The 26,998-nt window shown below is 31.1% G+C and overlaps 3 protein-coding genes across 3 annotated transcripts; 1 reads left to right on the top strand and 2 right to left on the bottom strand.

Annotated features, from left to right (window-relative positions):
* The first annotated feature begins 239 nt into the window (after positions 1-239).
* Positions 240-5,799, top strand: LOC130804568 (UDP-N-acetylmuramoyl-L-alanyl-D-glutamate--2,6-diaminopimelate ligase MurE homolog, chloroplastic). The gene is made up of 6 exons (XM_057669035.1): positions 240-2,219; positions 2,617-2,733; positions 3,531-3,706; positions 4,403-4,548; positions 4,665-4,910; positions 5,262-5,799. The coding sequence occupies exons 1-5, from the start codon at positions 296-298 to the stop codon at positions 4,681-4,683; spliced, it is 2,382 nt and encodes a 793-aa protein (XP_057525018.1). The 5' UTR covers positions 240-295; the 3' UTR covers positions 4,684-4,910; positions 5,262-5,799.
* Positions 5,800-5,982: 183 nt separating this feature from the next.
* Positions 5,983-13,715, bottom strand: LOC130804569 (amino acid permease 8-like). Its single transcript, XM_057669036.1, has 7 exons — positions 13,536-13,715; positions 10,138-10,371; positions 9,220-9,313; positions 8,383-8,600; positions 7,064-7,203; positions 6,600-6,827; positions 5,983-6,487 (listed from the first exon to the last, which is right to left on the bottom strand). Exons 1-7 carry the CDS (start codon positions 13,651-13,653, stop codon positions 6,062-6,064), a joined length of 1,458 nt encoding a protein of 485 aa, XP_057525019.1. The 5' UTR covers positions 13,654-13,715; the 3' UTR covers positions 5,983-6,061.
* A 2,272-nt stretch (positions 13,716-15,987) lies between these two features.
* LOC130804570 (amino acid permease 6-like) lies at positions 15,988-21,332 on the bottom strand. Its single transcript, XM_057669037.1, has 6 exons — positions 21,055-21,332; positions 18,871-19,198; positions 18,545-18,762; positions 17,859-17,998; positions 17,538-17,765; positions 15,988-16,682 (listed from the first exon to the last, which is right to left on the bottom strand). Exons 1-6 carry the CDS (start codon positions 21,146-21,148, stop codon positions 16,257-16,259), a joined length of 1,434 nt encoding a protein of 477 aa, XP_057525020.1. The 5' UTR covers positions 21,149-21,332; the 3' UTR covers positions 15,988-16,256.
* Between the last annotated feature and the right edge of the window lie 5,666 nt (positions 21,333-26,998).

Raw genomic sequence — 26,998 nt, forward strand, 5'->3', positions numbered from 1 at the left:
TCTTAATAATACTTTATGAATTATATTTTTGTCGTAATAATATTTTTGAAGAAAAGAGAAAATAAGATGAGATAAAATATAAAATAAAAGAGAGCGTTAAGGGAAACTTTTTTTCTCATAGATGAGATAAACTTAAATCACATTAACCGTTAACGCATTAAATAATATGGATGAATTTTTTTATTCCTAAATACTATACATTAATTACATTGACATCTTCTATGGCTAAATCTATATCTATAAGACTATAATCTATAAGTTCTAATATATCCTTCACTCCATCTTCTACTTTGCCATGGTTTTTGGGTCTCCAATGTCGCTTCAACCTTTTCTCACACTCCCACTTCCAGTCTCCTCATCCCTTTCACTCCACTCCACATCGTCATCTACCCATTTCCCAAAACCCATTCTCCGCCCATTTTTCTCCCTTATCCGTCCTAAACCTATCTCCGCCGCCGGAAATTCATACCCATCTCCATCTTCCGACGACCCTCCAGAAGCTCCCGAAGATACTGCTCATGGTGTCTCCAAATTCCGTCAAATTCAGCGCCAAGCTTCTCGTGCCCGCAAACTAGAGGAAGAGGATTTTCTCAAGAATCGTTCTGTTTTTCTCGACGCTATTAAAGACGTTGAAGATGCTCCTGATAACGAGGAGTACTCTACGGATGTCAAGAATTCTGGGGATGATTTGTTTGGGGAAATCGATAAGGCAATTGCTCAAAAGAGGAAGGATTTTGTCAAGCAAGGATTGTTGAAACCAAACCCACCAAAGAAAAGTGGAGTAGAAGTTGAGGAAGAGGAAGAAATTGACATTTTGGAGCCTGAAGAGGTTGTTGATTTGGAGGAGATTGATGAATTGCGAGGTTTAAAAGTTGTAGATGAAGGAGAACGAGAAGGAGAAGAAGAAGGAACAGATGGGGACGATTATAACTATAATGGTGATGAGGTAAGTGAAATTAGTAAGAACAGTTCAAATTTGTTTGATGATTTTAATTTTGATAGTTTTGGTAATAATAATAAGGTTAGAATTGTGGAACCCAAATTTAAAATGACTTTAGCTGAGCTTTTAGATGAATGTAAGGTAGTTCCAATTTCAGTTTATGGTGATTTAGAAATTGAAATTTCTGGAATTGAGCATGATTCTAGGTTAGTTAATGCTGGTGATTTGTTTGTATGTTGTGTTGGAAATGAAAATGAAACTGAAATTGAAACTGAAAATGATGGGCATTTGTATTTGAATGAGGCTGATAAAAGGGGTGCTGTTGCTGTTGTTGCTAGTAAAGAGATTGATATTCAGGAGACCTTAGGTTGTAAGGCATTGGTGCTTGTAGAGGATACTTATGCTGCCCTTCCTGCTTTAGCTGCAGCTTTTTTTAGGAGCCCGACTAAGAATATGTCGGTAATAGGGATAACGGGTACTCATGGCAAAACTACGACTTCGTTTTTGATTAAGAGTATGTACGAAGCTATGGGGTTGAGGACTGGGTTGATGAGTTCGGTTGCGTATTATGTTCATGGTGATAATAAGTTGGAGTCTCCGGAAGGGAATCCGGATGCTGTTTTGGTGCAGAAGTTGATGGCGAAGATGCTTCATAATGGGACTGAAGCGGTTGTTATGGAGGCCTCTTCGAAGGAGTTGGCTCAGGGGCGGTGTGAGGAAGTTGATTTTGATATTGCAGTTTTTACTAATTTGTCTAGGGATCATTCAGATTTTCAAGGGTCCGAAGAAGAATATAGACTTGCTCAGGCTAAATTGTTTTCTAGAATGGTTGATCGGGACAGACAGCGGAAGATTGTTAACATCGATGATGAGAATGCACCCTTCTTCATAGCTCAAGGGAACCCGGATGTTCCTGTTTTAACCTTTTCACTTGAGAATAAGGATGCCGATGTTCATCCTTTGAAGTTTGAACTATCTCTCTTTGAGACCACAATTTTGGTCAATACTCCTCAGGGCATATTGGAAATATCATCGGGATTGTTGGGAAGACATAACATTTACAATATCCTTGCAGCTGTTGCTGTAGGGATTGCAGTTGGTGCCCCGTTGGAAGATATCGTGAGGGGTATTGAAGAAGTTGACGCTGTCCCAGGGAGGTGTGAGTTGATAGATGAAGAGCAGGCGTTTGGGGTGATTGTGGATCATGCCCGTACCCCCGATGCATTGTCTAGACTTCTTGATTCAGTTAGGGAGCTTAAACCGCGGAGGATAATCACTGGTATGATGTTTTTCTTTCCATTTAACCTCCTATTGTCATGTCTTATTATGGGTTATTCATTAAATTAGCTATGTATTTGCAAATAAGATGAAACTGTATTGTTTTTCTAGCATATCTTCACATTTTTTTCCCGAGCACCCTCACACATAGAAGTAGAGCTAAGGAATTGCCGAGAAACAGAGTTTCCAGACAGAAAATATTAACCAAAGCAATCTTTTGAAGTTGAAACTTTCAAGTGTCTGTTGAGATATGCTTCTATTTCACTAGATATATTTGCAAAACATTCAGTTGATTTTGTTTATATGATTAATACTTCTAGTTATTTTACTTTTAGAGTAAGGCGTGTTGATGTCCTGTACCATAATGTGGCTCACGTCTTTTTTTCTTTCTTATACAGTTATCGGCTCTTGTGGTGATAACGAGAGAGGAAAGAGACCCATGCTGACTAAGATAGCAACTGATAAAAGTGATGTAACTATGTTGACATCAGACAATCCAGGAAGTGAAGATCCATGTGAGTATGCTGATAGGCTTAACTGTTAGATTTGAAGAAGAAAAGTTTGTTATGGCTAAAATTTTTTAACACTGCATCAAATGATTTATATGCTTACACTGGTAATCTTCGATATGCTTATATCAGACAATTTTGAGAGGTAACGGCATAGTAAATACAATGTGTAAATGCTCCCTCTGTCTCAAGAAAATTGCCCCATTGGCAATGGGTGGGGAAAATTTAGAAAAATTAATATAGTGTTATTTCATGGGAAACTGGGAGATTTGTGTGTTTGAGATGAAAAGGTAAGTTAGTGTGGATGATAGTTAAAGAAGTGTGCATCATGACCAAAAATAGAATTGGGCCAAATTTGGTGGGATGGTTTAAAAAGGAAAGTGGGAAAATTTTCATGGGACGTAGGGAGTAATTAAATTATGCCATACTCCCTTAATTCTATGACTTCCTGTGGACAACCAGTGGAACTAATAATTGGTTCATGTAACTGACTCTAATCTTTTGGGATTAAGGCTCTGATATTTTTATTGTTGTGTACATGAGAATCCTTGTCTAAACTGTCACAACTGCAATCAATTTGATTTATCTGCATTTAGATTGTAGATTTTGTATACTAAAAGGGGGAAGGTAAGAAAGTGCTTCATTTCTTACAATTGCGTGTAAATATTGGGGTATGGAATCACTAGTTTGCTTCTTCTGGAATGTATATAGGAGAATTATTGTGTATGATTGATCGTATAGATACTATAAAATTTGTATTATGCTACTTAGTGTCTAATACTTGTACATTTCTCTTTGTTTAGTGGACATATTGGATGACATGTTGGCTGGAGTTGGATGGACAATGCAAGATTACCTGAAACACGGGGAGAACGATTATTATCCTCCTCTTCCAAATGGTCACAGGCTTTTCCTTCATGATATTAGACGCGTAGCTGTTCGCTGTGCTGTTGCTATGGGTGAGGAAGGTGACATGGTGGTAAGTTTCGCGTTCTTAGGTGAAAATTTAAATTTCTTATTTCATTGTTATGGTTACGTTCTACATTGAGCCTCGAGTTTTTTAAAAGGCATTTCAGTTATATATGCTCATGTCTTTTCTATATGTTTATACGTATAGTGTGCATATGACTTCGTAATAGGATTGATGAACTGTTGGACATGTCTTGCATAATGGAAAATATTGCATTGGGGATTTTGTCTTTTATTTTTAGGAAAAATTACTTAGAATAATCCAGTCTTTTTATGATTTTCCTACAATAATCTCACCTATTAATTAACCATGAATAATCCGAAGTTTAGGTGGTATTTTCCTAGAGTAAACCCATTAATCAGATGACTTGCTATAACAAGTTAATTTTTTTTAAAAAAAAGATAAATTTAAATTGAATGTCAAAATTTTTTTTTAGTATTCAAAATTTTTCACTAATCTTTCATTAATTTTCAGTTTACTTTTTTGGTAAATTACCTACTATAGCAAGTCATCCGGTTATCCAATTTTACTTTATGGAAATACCCCATTATTCATGGTTAATCAATAGGTGGGATTATCGTAGGAAAATCATGAAAGGTTGAATTATTCATGGTAATTTTCCTTATTTTTAAGCTATGTGAGATGAAAGTTATATTAAATTCTCATTTTGCCCTGTTTTTCTACCTTCCTATCCAAATACTGTAGGTAGTTGCTGGGAAGGGTCATGAGGCATATCAGATTGAAGGTGAAAAAAGCGAATTCTTTGATGATAGGGAGGAGTGCAGGGAAGCACTACAGTATGTTGATGAGCTTCATCAAGCCGGAATAGACACCAGTGAATTCCCATGGCGGTATGATACCAATTGTGACCTGCCATCTTTGGAATCTGTTTTCCTTTGTTATCAGTTGTCACTGGGATCTTAGTATTGCCGAAAAATGTTATCGAATTCTTCTCCATCAATTGCAGGTTGCCCGAGAGTCATTGATATATGTACGTATTATATCAGACTAGGAGGCTAAGAAGAGAAAATCAAACTTATTGCACTCATCGATCGTGCTCGGAAAAGACCCATTGACTAAAGGAACTTATATGCTGTCAATGATATGTTTCACGTCAATATCTTGAACGTTTGAAGTTGAAATGCGGCATGCTTCGATAATAGTTCTGACCTTTTTTTAAGCTAATTGAAGCTCCAATGTGGATATATCTAAGGTACTATTTATACATCTTTATTTTGTAGTTGGAACTATATGTAGTATTATATGTTGAAGGTCTAGTTCCCCCTTTCTATCTTTTCTAAAATTTCTTGATATACTGTTAATGATAAGTTTCACATGAAAAATGTTAGCCTTGGTGTTTATCCAATCTTTCATCTATCATCACTTGTTTTGAACTTAATATTTCTCATTGGTGAGTAATAGTAACTTCCGATGTATGATTCTTCTATGTGATCTTTTAAGATGATAATAGTAACTAAAGATTCAGTTTTCCACATGATGTTCAATCTTTCTTTTTATTTTCTCGCAAACGTTCACACTAATTTTCATTTGTGTCTATATGCAGGGTGCGGATTGTTGCTTATACTCGGACAATTACTTCGCATTAGCCCAACAGTTAGGCTTTTCGTCTATCTGCTAACACTTAGGCCGTAGTTTTGAAAATCAAATTTTGTAACAAGATGACGATGCAGTGTAGGTGTATATTACAGTTTTGGCGTTGGTAATGTTTCAAAGGGAAAATTATGTGATAACATGACCAATATAGTTTCTCTAAACGAGAAAAAGTCTCGTAGATGCTTTCACTTGTATCGATTACAGCAGCTACGATTGTGATTCTGTGTTAGAGCAAGTAAAAGAAAATCCATCAATCTGATATCATCAGTCGGGTCTGCGAGATCATCAACACTAACAAGCTCTGTTGACGTAGCCATGAAGATGGTTAAATCGTTGAACCTCTATATTCTCCTGTACTATCTCTTATATCAGTTGATCATATGTTAGATTGATTAAAAAATGAGGGTTTTCTCTTTTCGATTTCTCTTTTCGATTTTGTACGAAATTTCTGAATGAGTAATGTTCTTAACTTGTATTGTTTCGTTTCATGAACCATGCATTAAATTTAATTCATTATCATTACTTATTCTTTTGACAAAAATTCGGTCACTATGATGAATTAGATGATTGTAGGAGAAACTGTCGTCCAGTGTGCTGAAATTTGACAATACCTGGTGCAAATTGAAACATTATAGATCATTGATTCTTATATTTGTATCGGCATCGTTTCACACACGTCAAACTCTTGTAACCGAACCATACAAAACATTTGCATTGCGTTAATCATCAATAAGAAAACGTCGATTTTCACTATACTTTGAACTGGAACAACTTCGATGTTCTAAGAGCTTCACTAATGCCTTGAACGGCAGCAACAGCAGCCGCCAACGAAACAAGCAAACAAGACAAATTTAGTAGTTGAAGCATAAACCACTTGAATGACCGTCGTTTGATCTTGTGTTGGTTGATGTGCATCTGTATCGGGAAATATACTGATAACGGCCAAAACCCGAGGGCTCCTAACAATGCAATAATGTCATTGAAGAAGGGCATTGCCATGGCAATTAAGGTTATTATCATCACAAATGTAGTTCTTCCAACTAGTCTCAATGAGTTGAGACACAACACAGTTTTGCTACCTATCCTTATGGGGTACTCTGCTTTCACAAAACTTGAGTTAGGCCATCTCTCTATAGCCAATGATTCAATTTTCTTGAATATTGGTTGCGCAAGTACCTGGCCCATCATAACAAATAAACTCAGTCCATTTAACAAATCGTAAACACGATTTTTTAATCGGAATAAGGCTGGAGAATCCCTTAAAGACCGAGGAAGGGGATATTAGTACCTGATATGCACCCACCAAGTGAATGATAATGAAGATGTTGGCCAAGTCTATCAACCAAAAAGGTTCATAGAACCCGAATCCGGTCAACATATTGCCTGGTGCATCATTCCCAAATGCAGCGTAGCCTACGCAACCACACAACATGTAAAATACAGTGGTTGTTAACATAGATATCGCGTTGGCTTTCTTCATCACCTTATTTTCCGATGGTGACGACTTTAGTGTGTCCTGAGGGGGATACCAAATTTCATATGCAACTCTTAAGCTTTGTTAAGGCTTTAAAATCCAAATAAATGCATGATTAAGACCAAATTGGCTAACTACGATCAACCCAAAGCTGTATTTAGGGGATCGAATGTACGCAAGCTTATCTTTGATACTGAAAATAAAAAGGTTATTTCTGATTGCCCTTATAGCAAACATCATCAAGAACTTTACATTTTTATGAATTGCATGGAAATTACCTGAATGTCAACAAGAACTTGAGTGAAACCATAAGCAAATGCAATATCTCCAAGTGCTGTAAGCATCTTCCACGTTTTTTGCGCAGTCGTTACACCTATGCCTATTTCTACTCCTGTTAAAGTTGTCCTGCCTCCGTTCCCTACACAACTTTATAGGCTTAAATTCGGTCTTGACTGCATAAAGACTTGATTAAATTCTAATTAAACTAATTAATTATGGCCTTAGCCTACTGAGGGGGTCGAGGGTACGGGTTGTGACCTCACCCTTGGAACCCTCTAATTTCATATTTTGTATAGGAGTAGTTAATAAAAGGGTCACAACTATGGTGGTGTTGGGGTAGGAATTCCTCCTCTCCTACCAACAATGGCAAAGCGCAAAGGTTTAAATCCAACCTCTTAAGTTAGAAAAACAAATGTTGGTGATCACGCCCGCGCTCTTCTCTCATGTCACAGTGAAATAACCCACTTATAAGTTCAAAGTAGGTTTAATACTAAAAGTAATTGGCGGAAGTAGGAATTACTCTAGTAATTGGTGATCACGCCCATTCTCTTTCTCTATGTGATACAATTCATATGTGGGTAACAAACAGACACTTTAGCATACACCAAGCTTACAAAAGTTGGAGTGATGGACTTGTGTAATGGCTCTTTTCAGAGACGACCTTTTTCACCAACAAGGGGAAAATCATGTGTCAAAGAGACCAATTCAACTATAAGTCAAACAATTGTTGGAGGCTTGGAGCCCTTAGATAATGGAATATACTTTTATCATGCCCTTCACGTAAGAGTTTTTTAGGCTAGAAATGTGGATCTAACATATGTTGTCTCTCATACATGACATATAGGGTGTGTTTAGATGGAAGGAAATAGAGGGAAAGGAAAGGGAGGGATTTGAAGGGAGGAAGAATTTCTTGTTTGAATAGCAAATTGAAAGGAAAGGGATTTGAAGGGGAGGGAATTAGAAGGATTTGATGGATATTTTTTGTTAAAATTCCTATCTTTTCAACGTTGAAAAGATTTGAAGGGAAAACTCCCATTTTCTTCCTTTCCCTTCCATTCCCCTATACAAACAAAAGCTATTTCACTTCTATTTCTCTTCCTCTTTCCTTCCCTTCCCTCTCCTTTCCTCCTTTCTTTTTTCTTCAAAATTATTATACAAACATAGTGTAAAGAGTTCACTTGAAATGAGGAGTGAATGAGAATCGAACCTGTGACCTGAAATTCTAATATCATATTATAGAACCAACTCAACTAAAAGTTTAAGCTAATAGTTGACTAAATACTATATCAAATCATGATGAGGAAACTAGTTTGATTACCTGAGACAATTCTTGCAATTGCAAGTCCTATTCCAATTGAGGCATATGCAAAAGACATAATTGCAGCTATAGTAGACAAGCAAGTTAGCTGATGGAATTTGGGTATTTGGGACAAAAAGATCTCACATATTCCATAACCTATTATATAAGGGTATGTGTCAAACTTGCAAGCTAAGCTATGCCCTTTCTGGTGGAAGCAATTTGATTTATGGATGGCCCTGAAATTATTTCAATGAAAATTAACTTATATTATATAGTAATAAATACTTTAGTCTGTCTTTTAGAGAATGCCCCATTTGATAATAAAAAAAACTTTCAAAAGGGTAAATTCAAAGGGGCGGAACAAGTCTAGTGGTGTTCAACGGGCCGGATTGGGGCGGGCCAGGTCAAAGCCTGTTTAAATCTGACCCACTTTGGCCTGTTTTTTAAAAGTTTAAAAAATAGTTTTTTTATTCTACTTTATAGCCCGTTAGTTCAATTCACTTATGTAAATAATAATATCATATAAAATTATATAAAAAAAAAAGTGGTAAAATTTTTTTCGCAACCAATTTCTATAATTATTTGACCCCACCCGGCCCGGTCAGACCCTTTACACTAAGGCCCGTTATTGACCCAACCTGCTAATGACCCGTTAAAATATGACCCGACCCTTGACCCGTTGGGTCGACCCACCGCGTTGAACACCTCTAGGAACAATATATAATAAATTCTCAGTTTGTCTCTTAGAGTTTGTCCCAATTGATAAACAAACTCTTTAAAAAAGCAAACTCAAAGAAACGGAATAGTAGATAAGCAGAAAATTGAACTCATATATATAATAGAAGGTTTTCTTACACCATGCTTATGGGTGCAGTAATTGTGTAGCCAACTACAAAACCACTTAGGTTGGCGTACTGAATTACCCCACAAGTAATGCAACTTAATCTACCTGTATAATCAAACAATTTTGGGTCAGTCAAGTGAATAAGTTATTTTGTATACAATAACAATAATATCATAATCTTTATCCCCAAACATTGAATAAATTTGTTCAACTCAGATGGTCGATCAATTCCATGCACATGCTATCAACTATCTTGTGTTGATTATTTTGTGACATAATGTAATCGAAATAACCAAAAATAGCCACTTGTAATTTTTTTTCCATGAACATGATAAGTTTTAGGATGGATTTTGTTATAGAGTTAGTGTCATAATAATAAATTATTGTGCATCTCTCCATACCATTCACTCTATTTTTTCCATGGACATGATCAGTTTTAAAATTCAAATGATCAATGTGGGTTGTAAGTTATAGGTTTCTGGATAGTTGTAAGTTTTTTTTTCTCTTTAAAGACTCTTTTCGAACAGATGGACTCTTTGACCACACTCTCCTTTATGGATATGAGTTGCCCTCTTTCTTCCCTCCCCAGACCCTGACCATTAGTATTCTATGAGCGGAATACACTGAATATATATATATATGGTGACATTAGTGAAATATAAACTTATATTGTTTTATAAATTCCTTCAATTATATAATCACTTTTAGTCCATTCAACTGAATTTGCATTATCTTTAATTTTGCTATATACTTTTAAACTTTTTATCTCATTTATACACTTCTCTTTATTTTCTAATAAAATATTTTTTTACCCTTTTATTCGTTTTTTTAAAAAAAATTTAGTACAATTCTACCTGGAGCTATTTCATTATTTGGAAGAGAGGGTAGTACAAAGAAATTAAAGGTACAAAAAGTAATCCAAAATGTACCTAAATTAGCTTGGACTACATCCATGTAGGAATAATTTCTCTTTCCAGTGATGGGATCAGGAGATCTGTAACAATCAGCAAGTAAGTTTGAAGTGTAAAGCATAATTCCTGAAAAAATTAAAAGAGTTGTGACTCCTCCTAGCCATCCCAGCTGAGCCGTGGCCCATGCTAGTGATAGTACCCCAGAACCTATCACTGCTGTTATAATATGTGCACTTGCGGTCCACATGGTCCCTACAAATAAACACACATAACGTAAATTAAAATGAAAACTTTCTAATACAGTAAATTTAAAAGAACAAAAAAAAAATTATAAAATTACTAAATTGTTCTATAGAAAAAGGTTAAAAGTTTAATTTACTAGTATATATGATGTACCCAAAATGTGTAAAATTAAGAATAATTAACACTGCTAATTAATTAATATATTACTAGTACATGTACTCCAAAATGTACAAAAGAATTATGTAGTAATACTTCATTTTTTTTTTTCTAATTGCAAGTTTTTGCATGCCTTCATAAAAAAAGTTTGTAATTTTGATTAAAGCCTAGTCAAATAACTTGGAGCATCATTGATGCTTGTTAATAAAAGAGCTTTGAAGGCACCAACAAAGTGAGCCGTTTGCTTAAGATCCTTGATTTTTAATATATTATTATAAAATAATTTGTATTTAATATATTATTATATTGTTCATATTCTAGTAATAAAAATAATTTTTTTATTGAATGGTTTATGTTTGTTATATTAAATATGTATTCATGTTAAATTTAAATTTTATTTAATTTATTATTTACAATGTCTATTTCATATAAATGTATGTCAACATGTCAATTCTCATACCTCATTCCCAACTAATAATAAGACAAACTTTAGTGTCTCAATGGTTTGAACACTTAACACCGTCGAATATGTTATTCCTTTAATTTCAAATGATCTCTTTATTTTTAGGTTATTATACATTAATTAATTTTAATTTGTATTTTATTTTTAATCCAACACGTTAAAATATAATAAAATAAAATTTTATTTGATTTGTCTTAACATACATCTGTATTTTATATTTTTTTAATTTTACACATTATCACTATTAAGTAGTAAATTAGTATACTGACAAACGTGAAAAATTATAAGAGATATTTAAAATAAAAGAGAGGGAGTATTAAGACATATTAAAGTCCAATTCAAGTCGTATATTTTTGTTACAAAGTTGGCTGGGATCATTTACTAATACTTGTATATATTATATTATAAATATAAAAACCTAAAGTAAAATACACCAATACTTATGGTGTCAAAAGTTTTTCAACTAACCCTTGGCCTTGGGTCTTGCTGCTATCACTTCATTCCACTAACTAATTAGCAATTATTTTAACAAAGAATTTATGTGGTTATAATATACTTTTATGTATATTTACAGGATACAATATATTAGGAGCTGGATTTGAGTTAAGTTTCAAAATATATTACATATACTCTAATATACAGTATATGTGTAATTTTTTATCACATAAATTATAACTTTGTAATATAAAAGGAAAAAATTTAAATAAAGATAAGATTACAATTTCATCTCGAATACAATAACATAAACATATATAAAGGTCAAGTCGGACCAACAAACAGATGACACAAAACAACCTACTCATGGCCTAACAGTCTAACACGACACCATAACATGACACGTATGGCAATCAATGCACAAAGTCTTGCTTCAGTACGACCCACAAATGCCCATCACGAATTCTATGTCTAAAAACAACCATGAAGATGCTTTTAGAGGGCTATTATTTTAGATTTTTAATATAAAATTGAAGGAGAAAATATAGTAACTCACAAATTACATTTACCGGCAAATTTGTGTCACACATACATTACTTGCATGGAGAAAATAAGTTGTTACGAAAAAAAAAAAAAAAAAAAAACATAATAGAGTAACAATTTAACTGAGAAAATAATAAAAACAACGACCAAACTGAAAGCTACCCCACGTACAGAATCAGGGAAGTTAATACTTCATGACGATCACTTTGTGTTGCTTGAACTACTTTAGAATAGTTGTTGCAAATTTTTATTGTCCCAAGGGTCAAGGTAGCAATTACTATATACTTATCTCCGTTTTATTATATTTGTTATATTTGATTTTTTGCATAAATTTTATATTCTGAATTTTGTAAAAAATATAAAATGTTAATACTAGAAATTATAAAAATTGTACTTGCTCCATTTAATTATACTTGCTACATATCACTTTTTACTCAATCTAATGCGTGATTCTGATCACTTATATCTTAAAATATTATTGACTAAAATTTATAAAAATTTGACATGGTGAAAGTATGCGATTAAACAATTCAAACATGATCCCACTTAATTATATTATATAACTTCTTACACATTAGCCGCAGTATATAAAATAAAATTAAAAGATAAATAGTACTACTGTATCTAATATAGCGAATATTTCAGAACAGTATATGCATGTTGATTAAAAACAATTAAAGCTACTTGCTTTAATTTTCTGCATTAGCGGAGGACCATGAAATTTTGTAACAACTATATTTGCATAAGTTCGTTTTTACGAAATTTAATACATGTAGATTTTAAGTGTTCATTTTTTTCATATATGCATTGACAAAATGGGAATGGATGGAAAATTATGTGGATGAAATAACCTTTTAATTGTTATGAATCAAAATAACAATTATTTATATTTCCCTTGAAAATAGAAGTAAAAACGTTTTATTACAATCATAAAAATATGTGAATTAATAGAGTTTAAATCTTAACCCTTCTAATTATTTATCTTTATTTAAATAATAATTTTAATCTTCATAAATTTATAGGACAAGATCCGTCACTACTGTAAACAAGGTTGATAGAGAAATGTTGACACCAAATGAGTCGGGAAGCTGCCCACCAATTACTCAAAACCAATCAAACAAATCATAACAATCAACACTTACGCATGCATGCACTACCCTTAAAACTCAAATGAAGAAAAACTGAAAGGTGCTAATTCGATTCATCGGATTCATTTCAGGTCATATTTTTCAGGTGGTTCAAAGTCGAGTTAAGTCGAGTTCGGTTACTAGAATTCGGGTCGATTTTGAATACCTCTAAACATAGGAGACCCATCAATAAAATCAATCAATTAATCAATCATAATACTCTTCTATTTCATTTAATTTACGAACCTAAGTCGAAATGACAAAATCCAAAACATTGCTAAATGAAAGGTACAGAGGAATAGTTTTTTAATACGTATAGTTAGATCTAATTTGGTTGGTTCATAAATAAAATTATTTAGGAGTAAACAATTTTAATTCGAGACTCCAAAATTGTTTTAAGAAAAAAACTAAATAATGAAAAAGTAAGGTAAAAAGAAAGGAGAAAATACCGGTTCGTTTAGGCTTGCCGTCGTCATCGAACTCTTGATCATAAGAAAGCTGGTAAGGAGCATCAGTGGACAAAACACCATGGCCATGTTGAAATTCTTCATCGCTTAGGCCTCCCATTTTACTTACTGTTTAAATTGAGGCACAATTACATCAATTGGTTTTCATTAGTTAAGCGTCATATTGACAATACTCTGACATGTGCTATTTATAGGCACCCAGCTAATTTTTGACTTTATTCATTTATGATTCGTTATTTGTTGCTAATTTAGCTGTAATTAATTTCATGTACATTAACAATTACATTTACCTACTTCATCGTAATACCTTTTAGAGGCGGAGGAAATAGTATAGGGTGTTATTTACTTTTACAAATTCTTAAATGAAATGGTTTTATGGTGATAACAGCTCTATTAAGCTGGTCCATGTATATTTAGTGTATTAAAGTGATCACCTGTAATTATAGAGTGATTAATTACAAAAATAGACTAATTATATGAATCTGTCTCATTATGAGATGACATCATATTAGCGGATTTACTTTTTTGATATTTAGAAAATTGAGGCCTTCGTTAGTTATTAATGGTAAAATAGGGATTAATATTTAAGGTTGGTAGGTTTGGAACCCCTAACAACAATATCATAAGAAGCACGTCACCAATTAAGTTATGCTTGATCGATAAACTATAAGAAATTTGTTAATATATAAAGCATGTAATATGAGACCCCAAATTGCAATATCAAATTTACATAACAACCCAAGAGCAGTTAAAATTGCAATTTGTCAAGTCACTAATCAATTAATTATTGTTCAAGTTGTGACTTACTAAATAAAAGAAAAATTCATATGTGATGGGCGCAATTTTGGTGAGCTCGGTGAGGGGCGTTTGTCTATGTACTTATCGTACGAGTTATAAGCTTAGCATATGGATTAACTTACCCGGTCGATTTCACTCAAATGTGCAATTCTCATGTACTTACAATACCTATGTACTACTGAATTCTTGTCTATCAAGCAATTATACACTTATTTTGGGATACATGAGATACAATCAGATTTGTCTTAATTAGAGAGTAAATATCATTTTTTCAAGTAAGGTTATGAGTTTGATTTTCACTTAATTCTTCTTTTTCTTCTAGTCTATCATGTACTCAAAAAATAATGATTTCTACATCAGTACCTACATACAACTTCTACATATATCAAGAGAATCTTTAAAGAAAAATAATGGTAGCACCAATATATAAAGTATTGACAATTTAAAAAGACATCTTCAACGATGTGTTGCTCTTTGACAACTAATTACTTCATTACTATATCTTCCTACGTGAACTATAGCGACAAAACACTAGTCCCGGAAAAAAATAACGTATAGGTAATAGTACGAAAAACTCATAGACAAGTTGTTCAAGTATATGATGTCATCATTTCATCAAATAATAAGACCTCTAGGTCAACAACTCATACGATTAACATTTGTACTGATGTTCACAACAAGTTCATACAATTAACACATATACACTATAACATTATATTTTTAAATTTCTAGGAATTTGTTAGTGGGGGTATTCATTCATATAAAAGTCATCTTCTTGTAAATAGAAAGTTTTAGAAAAAAAGTAATTACTCTTAATTTATTTAAAAAACTATCATAAACAAATTAACTCAAACAATATCATAGAAGTATAAAACTAAACAACAAAAAAACAAATAGAAGAAAAAAAATATTAAGAATTATGGTCAACTTATTATTAAGAATACATTGGATCTTATTTTGGCGATAATTTAGATTTGCTACTCTTAAACCCATCAAATCATAAATCAAAAAAAAATATTCTAGAAAGATATGGTCTCATAGCTTAATTTTTTTTTTTTTTAGATTACATTCTTAACTTTATAATACACGGTAACGGGTTGCTATTGCTTTTAAATATGTTTGTTTTTACAAAAAGCAAAAATTATCAACTTAATCTTTCCTAAAGTTAATGTTTAGACATTCTACGAATCATTATTTAATTAATATTAAAAAATAAAGCACAGTATAAATAATTGCAAATATTCCAAAAATTGAATATATTCATCAATCATGTCGTACCAATAATTACATTATTAAATTAATTATGTGAAATTTGAAAAATTGAATATATTCATCAATCATCTTGCTCCAATAATGACATTATTGATTGATTAAAAAAATTTAGAAGTTTTTTTCATCTTTAGGTTAGATTGAATAGGCTTTGATTCAAGTATAAAATTTTTGTAATTTTTTAGTGTATCATTTACTATCTGTTGACATATTAGAATAAAATTTGTTTATCTTTTCATTACTTATTTTATACTTAGTCTATAATATAAGTGCTATTTTTGGATAAACATAAATTTTCTAAGCATGAATAATTTTTACAAAATTGAACTTTTTGTTATTAAATTAATTTAGCAAAATTGAACTTATTTGATCAAAGTATATAGATTGGTCGAACCAGAAGTGCATGCTCAAAAATACAAAAATAAATTAAGAAATAACATCACTTCCACACACACATTGCCATAAAAAAAAAAAAAAAAAAAAAAAAAAAGGACTTGATCACTACAAGTTGGAACAAACCTATTGCAAATCATATTCATGATTCATAGATATGGATTACCATCTTCAGACCCTCATTATAGTTTTTATGGGCGGAATACACTGAATACGATTATGATAAAGAATCTTGATCATGTTTCATACTTTAACTTGGAAGGGTTTGGAGGAACCAAGAGCTTCACCAACACCCTGAATTGAGCCAGCAGCTGCAGCCAAGGACACAAGCAAGCAAAGTATGTTGAGTAGTTGGAGCATAAACCACTTCATTGAGCCTCGTTTTATGTTGTTCTTTGCGATGTACATCTCGACTGGAAAGTACACCGTCAAGGGCCAAAACCCGAGTGATCCAAGAAACGCGAGAATATCGTTGAAGAAGGGCATTGCCATAGCCAATGTGGTTGCTAAGATCACAAACATTGTTCTTCCTATAAGCCTAAGTAAGTTCAAGCTGAAAATTGTTTTGTTGCCTAATTTTATGGGATAGTTTCCTTTTACAAATGTTGAGTTGGGCCACTTCTCGCTGGCCCATGAGTCCACCTTGCTATATACGGGCTGAGCAAATACCTGGCCCATCATTAATAAACAGCTTCAGTATTTAAGTTCTTACAACACAAGTCAAATTAGTCAGTCGGGTCAGCCAAGTTTAATCTAAAGGATCATAATTTGTATTCGTTGGGTTATCTAACCCAAATATAAAGCACACTAAAATCATCCTATACAAAAATTTGTATAAATCTATCATTAATTTATTCTTATCTCCATAAATAGCTATAAAATATTATGTAAATCTTTCTATTTAAACTTTAAATTTAGTTTTTCTTATTTTTTGGGCAAAAACAAATTTTTAGATCTTAATTAAGAAACGTTGATTCAAAAAATTAAAAATTGACTCTAAAATAGTATGATAAGGCTTAAAATTCTCCAATTTTCTAGTTTTTATAGAGTATGACTTTAAGGTTTTCTTTTTCCAAAGTAGAAAATTTGGCTAAAAAAATTCAGTTTAGCAAATAGAATTATAGAGATAATGAGTTTTTTGAGGTCACTTGAGTCACATTCCTCCCGCCTTCTCTTTGGAATGGGTATATGCGGGATTAATTGGGTATGATAATGAAGAAGAATTACAAAGATTATGAGTTCATGAATTCAGACCATTGTCACGTGATTCGCTGCTCTCCTCGCAAATCGTGAATCGAAAAAAGTGAATTATAATCGATTTTAGGCTATTCTTGGACAAATTTGAGCGAATCACAAATTAAAAAAACTAATTAACTAGCGAATTATGTTACACTAGTTCAGACATCAACAATCACTTCAAAATAATTTGGACTAGAATACACATTCCAAGTTTCCAACTCTAAGTGATAACAAACAAGGATTATTAGAATGAATCCATGTAACCAAGCATAATGTGGAATATACCTGATATGCACCGGCTAAGTGAATGACAATGAAGATGTTAGCCAAGTCTACCAACCAAAAAGGCTCATAAAACCCGAATCCAGTTAACATATTTCCTGGTGCACCATTTCCAAACGCAGCATAGCCTAAGCAACCACACATCATGTAGAATGCAGTGGTTGTGAACACTGATATCGTATTTGCCTTCTTCATCACCTTATTCTCTGCTGGTGTCGATTTTAGTGTATCCTTTACAATGAATTTAAGGGAACCGTCTTTAGATATTTTACATGATCATTCATCAATTTCCTCAGTATTCTGTGTAATGAAATAAAAAAGTACCTGAATCTCGACAAGTACTTGAGAAAAAGTGTAAGCAAACGCGATATCTCCAAGCGCTCGAAACATTCTCCATGTTTTATCAGCAGCTGTTACATCTATGCCTACTTCCACCCCTGTTATTGTTGTCCTGCCTCCGTTCCCTACTTATTGCAAAAGAAATACTTTGATCATCATATCCATCACCCAGTATATCTCACTCATAGAAGTTATGACAGAGAATAAGGGGAGTTGGAAGAGGTCAAGAGGGCAGACCATACAGGTTGCAGCCAATGAGGCTCTCGACTCAAGAAAGACCCAAAACAAGTCATAGACAAGATAAATAGCAATACAGGCAAGACAAGACGGTATTGTTAGAGTATATAACATATCCTGGGGCCTTAATTATAGTTTAAGCTTTTGGTTGAGTTGGTTCTTTGATATGATATCAGGGGCCGCATGACAAGAGGTTACGAATTCAAATCTCAACCATCCTCGTTTAAAGTGGGATATTTAGCGTCAGGTATGAGGAGGGCCTATAGTGCATCCACAATTCTAGTTCAAAAGGCTCTCGTGTAAGGAGGCATTATATAAAATATCCTAGCGTTTCAATCATAAGCTTAAACTTTTAGTTGAGTTGGTTCCTTAACAGTTATTATGAGTAATAACTACAAATGAAATCATTGTAATTATGGAGATTAGGTTATTACCTGAAATTATCCTAGTAAGTGCAAGTCCTATACCAATTGAAGAATACCCAAAAGACATAATTGCAGCAACAGTTGATAACCAAGTTAGCTTATGAAAGTTGGGTATTTGAGATAGAAAAATTTCAAATATTCCCAAACCAATCATATAAGGATTGTTGCTAAACTTGCAAGCTGCACCATGTCCTTTCCTGTGGAAGCAGTTCGATTTATGGACCGCCCTAAAATAATGTTCGATCAAAGAATCGACTAGTTAGACTCAGACGATGACCAATCAATAAAAGTAAATATTCGCGTATTGGAATATAGAAGGGCTTGTCTAGTCTTACACCATGCTTATAGACGCGGTGATTGTGTAACCAATAACCATTCCAGTTAAGTTAGCGTACTGCACAACTGCACAAGCAATGCAGCTCGATCTGCCTAAATTGGCTCGAACTTCTTCCATGTACGTGTAATTTCTTTTACCGGTGACTGGATCAGGAGATCGATAACAATCTGCAAGAAGATTTGATGTGTAAAGTGTGATACCGGAGAAGATTACAAGGGTCCCGATTCCTCCTATCCATCCCAATTGTGCTGTAGCCCATGCTAATGATAGTACTCCTGATCCGATGATTGCTGTTATAATGTGTGCACTTGCAGTCCATACAGTCCCTGCCATAACCCGATTATACAAATGAAACAAATTCGATGAAACATGATCATAAAATCAATTGATAATAGGAGTCGTAATCCATGAAGTTTATATGCTAGTCAATCCTTTTTAATTCATCGATGTGGGTTATTTTCCAATAGTCGCGAATCAAAATAAGAGTTTTATTGTATTTGATATAAATTAATACTTAATTAAATAGATAAGAGACTAAATATGAGAATGACATGCACTATATCCAATTTTTGAGCTTTGAAGTACAAGGCATCTTAATTGTCCTTTTCTTAGTTTTGCTCCTTCTATATAATATATTCTTTGTTATTATAAATTATTCCTTAATTGAAATAACATGAAAAATTAAGGCTAAAATTTAATAAAGTCTACCAAAAAAAATTGCTTAGCCAAAATTTGAAATTTACTAAAGAAAAGAAAGTGTGTTTACATCTTCATTGGCCCACATATCAAACTAAGTTTTTAATTTTTTTATTTTAGGGTATATTGAGGGGAGAAGGAAAAGGGATGGCCATATGTAATTGAATTTTTCCGAAATTGGATATTAACTCAATCAAAATTTTAAGTTTGAGGCTCCATAATATGTTATACTTCACACTCCCCCTCACACAAGAGTATTTAAGGCTAGAAGTGTGGATGCAACACATATCCTTCTCACGCAAAATATTTCACTTTAAATGAAGGGTGAGTGAGTTTAAAGCTCGTGACCTCTTGTCAAGTTGGCTTTTGATATCATCTCCAGAGACCAGCTGAATCAAAAGTTAAAACTTATAAAAGCTCTAGAATATGTTAGTTCCTCTAACACATATATAAGACCTTACGTAAAAAAAGTGATATTCACTGCAACTTGAGACAAAATTCAGTTCTCTAACATTGCAAAAAAGTTCAAGTAACATTTTCATGTTACAATCATGAGTTGTAAAGTGACTTCATAATTCTCTAGTATAGCTTTCCATTTTCCTCTATGGTTCACTAGGCATGATGGGAAAATCTGATTTATCACCTAATTAATTACTAGTTAATTAAACATTTATTTATCACCTAATTAATTACTAGCAAGAACAAATATGATGCAACCGCATTGTTAATCAACCATTATTCTACTCTACAAATTTTCTATAACTACAAATTTTCTATAATAAAAGTTACTCTATCCGTCTCAAATTAGTAAATCGTAAAGTATTTTTAAAAAAAAAAAAATCGTCCCAAATTTAATGCAAAATTTCCTTTTCTTGTCAAACATTAGAATCTAACTTAGATTTAAATAATTTTATTTATACCTACTTATATGCAATTACATCATGTATTTGATTCAATTATCTCTATTTTAATGGATTTAAACAATTAAATCCTAAAATATTTACTCAATCCCAAACTTTAAAAATGGACATAAAATTATATATTGCTACTAACTTGAGACGGAGGGATAACTACACTTTATTAAACGATAATTTGGTAAAACCACCCTCTATTTCTTCATAATATATAATAACGGATAACCAATTGAATTAGGAACTAATAGTAAAATAAGTATGAAAATATATAATTTAGTAAAGAAATAAGTTTAATTTAGCTAAATCAGTAATTATAGAAAAGAAAATCTACTTAGTAATATATACACTTATGCAAAAGATAGCAATTAATTAATGTGCACTTATATCATAACTCAAATTTGTCTAGTGGTTGAGAGTTTTCTCTTATTCACCCTTATGATAGAGTTTTAATTCTAATTATTTACAAGCATAATTTTTTTTTTTAATTTATAAGGATTTTTAACTCAACCCGAATAAAAAAATACATTTATACTATAAAGAAAGTAATTAATGTGTGTATTAAATAAAATTACCGGTTCTTTTGGGCTTCCCATCATCATCAAACTCTCCTTCCTCTTCAAATTTGTAATTTCCTTTCTGAAATTCTTCATCTTTTGTGCCTCCCATTTTATTTCTTTTCCCTTTTTCTATTATTGAACAAAATGAAGATAAAGAAAAATATTAGAAGAGGAAGATTTATTAAGCCTTGCAATGATTAATGGAATAATTGATCTAATTGGAGGAAACTCTTTCACACTTTCTCATCAACTAGGAAGTGTTTGTCTTGTGTCACATGCCTACTTATATAAGTAACTAAACATCTCTCTTCCAACTATAAACTTTTTTTTACACTAATTATAGTAATAATTACTTTAGAAGTATTCAGAGGAGGTTCTGACCATGTTCAATAATCAATACGTTCAATCGTACAGGGCTCCGATAAATTAAAAGTCTCAATATTAAATTATGTAGTATTCCATGTTAAGTGTTTAAAGATACAAAATTCTTATACAAATATCATAACTTTTGAAATTGCACAGAATTTTTAATAAATTTAGAACTTTTTGCTCCGCCCCTGGAAATATTATCAATTGGGTGTAGGGTTGGTAAGGTTTAGCTTTCGCCTCCATCCTTTATAATACTTCCTCCGTGCTATTATACTTGCTACATTTGACTTTTTACGCAATTTAATGTGTTATTTTGTTTATTTATATATTAAACTATACACATCTAAAAAATATATAAAGTTACTATTATGAAAGTGTGCGATTAGAGGATTCAAACAAGATCCCACAAAACTATATTTTTGTTTAAACATTAGTTGCAATATACAAAATAAGTTTAAAAAAGTATAAGAACAAAACTATTAACCAAATTATTTTTGCAAGTTTTTTGAAGAGGCCAAACTATTCAAATATAACAAAAAAGTAATTAAAAAATTAAAAAAAAAAAAAACATAAAGGTTCACAAAAAGTTGATTTTCACTTAAGTTTTGGGTTATACTACTAAGTTAACCCACTTTCTCTAATTATGAAAACCATATGTAACTTTAATTCATTTATGTTAAACTTCTAATTAACCGTAGCTCTGAAATTTACTCTCATAAAACTCTTATAGACAATACTCATTTATCGACGTTAAGGCAACGGATTGGTATAAGTAAAACACTTCCTCTATTACAACTTATAAACATAGAAGGTTTTACTAAATTCATGCACTCATCACTTTCTTAATAATAACAATTACTTTATTTTTAAAATTTAAATAAAAATTATCCAGAATAATTCAACATTTTTATAATTTTCCTGCAATAATCCCACCTAGTGATTAATCATAAATAATTCCAACTTTGAGGGGTATTTTCTTATAGTGATCCCTGTAACCGGCTGACTTACTATACCAAGTTTAATTTTTTTAAAAAAAAAGATAAATTAAAATAAAATGTCAAAAGAGATATTTTAAAAATGTTAAAAAAAACTTATGATTTTTTTATTATTATTTAGAATTTTTTATATAAATTTTCAAAATTTTTCTCTGTTTAAATTAATATTCAGTTTACGTTTTTGGTCAATTACCTACTATAGCAGGTCATCGAATTACCCAAGTATATTCCAGGCAAAGACACCCTAAAGTTGGAAATATAAATATTCATGATTAATCAATTGGTAAAATTATTATAGAAAAAGCCTAAAAAAATTGAATTATTATAGGTAAATTTTTCTAAGGGTATGTTTGGATTGGGTCATTTCATTTGAATTGATGGAATTCGCCCAATTTCATTGTTTGGCTAAGCTGAAAAATTGAAATTGGAATTAGCCCAATTCCAACACAATTCCAACCCAAGTAAAAAAACAACTTCTTCATTTCCAACTCATACCTTCTCTAATTTCAATTCCTATTCATTATTTTTTTTTAAATTTATTTTTGGAATTGAAATTAATTTAGTTTTGGTTTTGTTTTGCTTGGGAGATATTTAAGAGGTTTGAAACTTTCCAAACCACAATCAAATAGATTTAATTAGTTTTTTTTCTTAATGAACACTAATTTGGGAAATAAATTTTGGTGCACCCTAAATTGAAATTTTTTTTATTTTTCAGCGCTACTTAAGCAAATCATAAATAAATTTATTTATTGTTTTAATTTCCAAGGTTGTACTATTGGTAATGAAGGACCATTTATTTTTGTTTGGTACTCTATGTTGACCCATTGACTTGATTACCACTGCTAAATTGTAATGTTGACCCATTGACTTGTGTCTTTTAATGCCGGCCACTAACTTGTTTCATATGGTTACACGTACTGAACAAGTTTAGTCTAAATTCTAAGCCGTAAATTAAATTGGATCAAATTAAAATTTTAGTATTTGGTCTGGTTTACGGTCAAAATGATTTGGTCTATTTTTAAAAAAAAAAAAATTACGGTTTACGTTCTAGTATCGATTTTTTATTTTTCATACCAGACCAGACCAGACCAGACTGCAAACCTTACAATGGTCCAAATCATAATTTTTTTAAAAAGAAATTAAGTTGCTTCCTAGATATTTCAAGATGTAGTATTTTTTGTATAATAATATATACTTAAATGATGTTGATATTATCAACTAATTACAAATTATTATGTTTAGTGATTATAGATGCGAAATATTTGATAAACACGTGTATTAATTTGGATAAAAATAAAAAAATAAAAAACGATACAGCAGACCAGACCGTTGTAAACGGTTTGGTTCGGTCCAGTCTACAAAATTTTCCTGGCCGAAATTTTTGATTTGGTTTGATTTTAGTATCAGATCAGACCAAACCGAACCGTATTCATACGAAGTTTCACTACATTTTCATTTGATAATAAATTTGTTTTTAATTCACTATTTATTACTTTTCTATATTATAGCAGTGGTATATGTTTTGTGTGACTAGGAAATTTTCGACTGCTATAATTAATTCACTATTTTAAAAGTAATACTTGTCTTTCCTTCTCTATATATTTCACTATTAAGGTTTAGAAAGTAATACTTGGCCATCATTTCTCTATAGTACTCTATGTTCATTTTTACCGTTTTTATGGTTGAATGTAATTATAAGGTTATCCAAACAATGTTATAGAATTTAAATTTGGGAATTCAGTTCTAATATTTTTCAAACAACTATGTGGATTTAAAATATAGGAATTAAATTCTTTGATTTTCAAATGAGATTGAGGAATTAAAATTGGAATTTAAATCTATAATTTCAATTTCTTGAATTGAATTACAAAAGTTCAAATAAAATTTGTGTTTTCAAATGCTACCTAAGTTTAATGGTGCTTTTTAAAAGCAAATATTCGTACTACTCATTTTATACCTTTTTCAACAAATAAAAAGTCACTTTTTGACATGTTTCTTCCTAAAGTTAGAGTAGGTTTCTTTAAATTAACTTGCGATTCCTGTCCGTTCCTAACAAATATACTTCATTTTTACTCCGGTACTCTTTAGATCGTCACATTAAATTTAGTGATACTATTTATTTTTAAAGACTATTTTATATAATATGGTTAAATATTTTGCAAAGATCTTAGGAGTATTTCACAAATATTCTATCTTTTCGTAAATTTAAATCTTATTTAAATCGTTTGATTGTATATTTTTATATTATCAATTTTTCTATAATAAGAAATGGCTAATTTATATATTTCACAAAGATTAAGAAATAATACATCATTTAAATAGTGTGGATGAGATTTGAGAAAAATTGAAATATATGAATGAATACAAGACTTGACTAAATTCTCATTCTTTGAAAGATACTATTTCATCCTTTAGATTAGTAACAAAGATAAAATAAAGTTTTTTAAAGAAAAAGATTGATAATAGTATTTGGTAATGAAAAATAAAAAGAGATATTAAATTGTATGGATAAAAGTAAAAAAATGTTAATATATATAAATGAGATTAAAATAATATAATAAATTACTGTTCAAAATAAATGATATAAAATATATAAGATAAACTAAAATAAAAAATAATAGTAAATAAATTTGAAAATATTGGTTGGAGTGGATGGAGACTATAGAAGTAAAGTTGGACTCTTTGATGAAAGAATATTAGGATTATCATTTTGATGTTGACTAGGGGGTAAGTCATAAATCATAATATAAGTGTCTTGAGTGATACAATCATTAATAAATGGAAAAGTATTACCAACTAAAACATTTTTTAAGATCATTTTCAATGGTGGAGGAATATTTCACATGTAGAGTTTTTTTTTTTCCCAAAATTTAATTTCATTGGTAGAGTAAATTAAAAAAAATCTCATAATTTTTTTCCACTTTTAGAGTGGAAATATTGAAGGAAACAAATTTGTTCACCAAACAAGTAAGAGGTTGATACTTGTCCAAACAACTTTCTTTATTTTAAATGGGCTTTTTTTATTTATACAAATATTAAAATAAATATACATAAAAATATACTAATGGTCATAAAATATTATGCTCTATAATTAGACATTTATTTTGCTATATTTTAACATGCTTGAAATTTTTTTAAGCTCTATAATTAAAGGAAAAAAGTTCAATTTTGAGATTTTAATTGAGAGTAATAGTTGATAGTTAGATTTTTTTTAAATTTGTTTTAATTAGGATTGGAAAGTAAATATTTGGATTTTTGGTTATGATCCCTTTTTTAGTAAAAACAAAACAATTAAAAATTGAATATTAGATTAGATTCTTCTAATTAAAAACATGTGTCCAAAGAAAAGAAAAAGATTTTAGCTTTAAATTTTATTCATTAATTACAACTTTAAATAATGGTTTAGTTTTGATGCTTCGAACTTTGAAACATTTGGTATATTGAACTTTTGATCATTTATTTTTTGAGATTTAGTTATTTGTTACATTGTAGTTAAGCTAAATTGGTTTTATGGTTTGATTTGATATTTATTGAAAATTGTAAATAATACTATTAACTATTATTCATCGACTCAAAATACCCTTAATTATTATTTAACTATGTATATAGCTCTTAGTATTAGAATACTTAACCTTAAATTCCTCCAATTATTGCTCATTGATTTAAAATACCCAAAATAGCCGGTTGAAAATAATGTGCATCGTGTTTAAGATTAAGTATCCTAATACTTGAGGGTATACAAAGTTTAATAATAATTGGAATATTTTTAGTCAATGAGCAATAATTAAAAGTATTATTTATAATTTTTTTTATGTAATTCAATGTTGTTTGGTTTAGTTTGGTTTAAATTTAAATGTCACTTCTTCAAATTTCTAATAGTATATATAGTGGATTTTAATGACATTTATTAGACTCTTTAGCAGTATAATAAAAAAATCATACTAAAGCTTTTACCGACATAAGATCTAGTGATCTTTTTCATAAATGTCACTATAGACTATAGTAACAATTACTTATACCATTAAAGGCCAAATAAAGTGTCACTAAAGCATTTTATCGTGGAACTAATAATAAAAACCAACAATCATTACACTAAAAATATACATTAGTGACATTTTTTTAAGGCCACTAAATTCAATATCGCGAAAAGTTAACTTTGTTATAGTGTCAACCACCCTTTAAGTTGACTCTAACCAATCCTAAACTGACATAACCTGATCTGAAACTGATCCAACTCAAAATTGACCTGACTCAAAATCGACTCGACTCAAAACTCATTCCTCAAACCATTTTGATAGATCTAGTCATAAATATTACACAGCAAATAAAGGAGATTTTATATACAAATTATAAAACATACATGTTATTCCGATCCTAAAAACATCCTACCATAAGTCAAGAGACGAATTCATCATATATAAGCCATGAAACCTCCTTTCTCCCTATGGTTTGTGCGTCGCATTTTTAGGGACTTCTCAAAATGGGCGTCGACTATCATCAAACGTTAAAGCATCTAACGTACTGCTGATTATATTCTTGCTTAGCTTTAATTAAGCTTTGTCTTCCACCATTTTATTCGTTTTTATCTTTAATTC

The sequence above is a fragment of the Amaranthus tricolor genome, chromosome 17, assembly GCF_026212465.1.
Source record: "Amaranthus tricolor cultivar Red isolate AtriRed21 chromosome 17, ASM2621246v1, whole genome shotgun sequence".
Classification (NCBI taxonomy): domain Eukaryota; kingdom Viridiplantae; phylum Streptophyta; class Magnoliopsida; order Caryophyllales; family Amaranthaceae; genus Amaranthus; species Amaranthus tricolor.